Raw genomic sequence first — 1373 nt, forward strand, 5'->3', positions numbered from 1 at the left:
CATACACACACACTTCCACACACACACACACACACACACACACACACACACACACACACACCCATAGACTACCACACACACGCGCTTGAACATACCAGCCAAGCTCCCAATCAACAGAGGACGACGACCGACTTTCTCCACAAGATATAGCCCTATGAAGGAGGCCAAGAAATTGATGGCATTGGGCACCGTCACTAGCCAAATAGCTGACTTGACTGGGAAGCCGGCCATTTTCAGAACTGTACCGCTGTAGTATCTGTGGGGATTATGTTAATGGTGATTATTGCTATTAATACTGTTGCTTGGAGAGCAGCAACAAAACAACATGATTATTTTCATAATGAGCATCATTATTGTTTTGTTATTAGAAGATAATAATAAAACGAAGAGTTAGAATTTTCGGGGAATAATGAAAAAAAACCAAAATTAAATATAATATGTTTAATGTTTTATTCCTTTCGGCTTCATCAGGAAGCTTATTAGGAATTGGGAAAATTGATCATCATCATCATCATCATCATCATCATCATCATCATCATCATCATCATCATCCTCATCATCATCATCATCATCATCATGGTCATCATCATCATCATCATCATCATTTAACCTTTCAATTTATTCCTCTTTCTATAATCCAAAACCTTTCCTACCCTCTTCCTCATCGACAACTTTGTCGGTGTCGTCTTTCTCCTCCCTCCTGTCTACCTTCTTCTCCTCATCCTCCTCTAATAAAAAGGGCAGAAAATTACACAGCAATACTTTTTTAAAGACTCGGAGCGTCCAATTATAATACGGAAAGAACCCTGCAAGTCGACACTTTGAATACCCATAGCACTTACATGACAGTGTTGATACCACACCATTGCTGGAAGAACAGGAGCGCGCTGCCCACAAATAAAGCTCGTCGCACTTGTTGGGTCTTTAGAATCTTCAGGATGTGTTGGATCCCGCCTGTGGTATATGAAATGTGACTAAATAGTAAGGTTTCATTGACAGAATTTAAAACAATAAAGAGACAGGCTGCTTTGACCCTGCCAGTCTGGGTCAAGCCTACAGACCGAGTTGAGTGGGACACAGCATCCCAGAAGATGGACAAAGGCATTTATTAAAATGGATCCCACATTTAGGGATCGAACTAATACTTAACAAATGTCGGAAAATAAAATGAGTTTGTGAATAAAATTACCTTGATATGTATGTAACAGTCACGGAGTAAGTGAGGGAATGTATGAGAGAGGACAAAAAAGGAGCAAGAGAGGCATAGGGAAGGGAGAGAAAAAGAGCGAGAGCGAGAGCGAGAGAGCGAGAGTGAGCCATAGATAGATAGATAGATAGATAGATAGATAGATAGATAGATAGATAGATAGATA

The 1373-nt window shown here is 40.1% G+C and overlaps 1 protein-coding gene across 3 annotated transcripts in view; it reads right to left on the reverse strand.

The window, feature by feature from the left end:
• Positions 1-1373, reverse strand: part of LOC101857505 (proton myo-inositol cotransporter) — a 15864-nt gene that overhangs the window by 4212 nt on the left and 10279 nt on the right. For all 3 annotated transcript variants that reach the window (XM_005104497.3, XM_005104499.3, XM_005104498.3), the window contains exons 6-7: positions 843-954; positions 96-256 (exon numbers count right to left, since the gene is read on the reverse strand). In XM_005104497.3, coding sequence (XP_005104554.1) covers positions 96-256; positions 843-954 — 273 coding nt within the window. The remainder of the gene's footprint in view (positions 1-95; positions 257-842; positions 955-1373) is intronic.

Source organism: Aplysia californica, unplaced genomic scaffold (genome assembly GCF_000002075.1).
Source record: "Aplysia californica isolate F4 #8 unplaced genomic scaffold, AplCal3.0 scaffold00422, whole genome shotgun sequence".
NCBI classification, from domain to species: Eukaryota; Metazoa; Mollusca; class Gastropoda; order Aplysiida; family Aplysiidae; genus Aplysia; species Aplysia californica.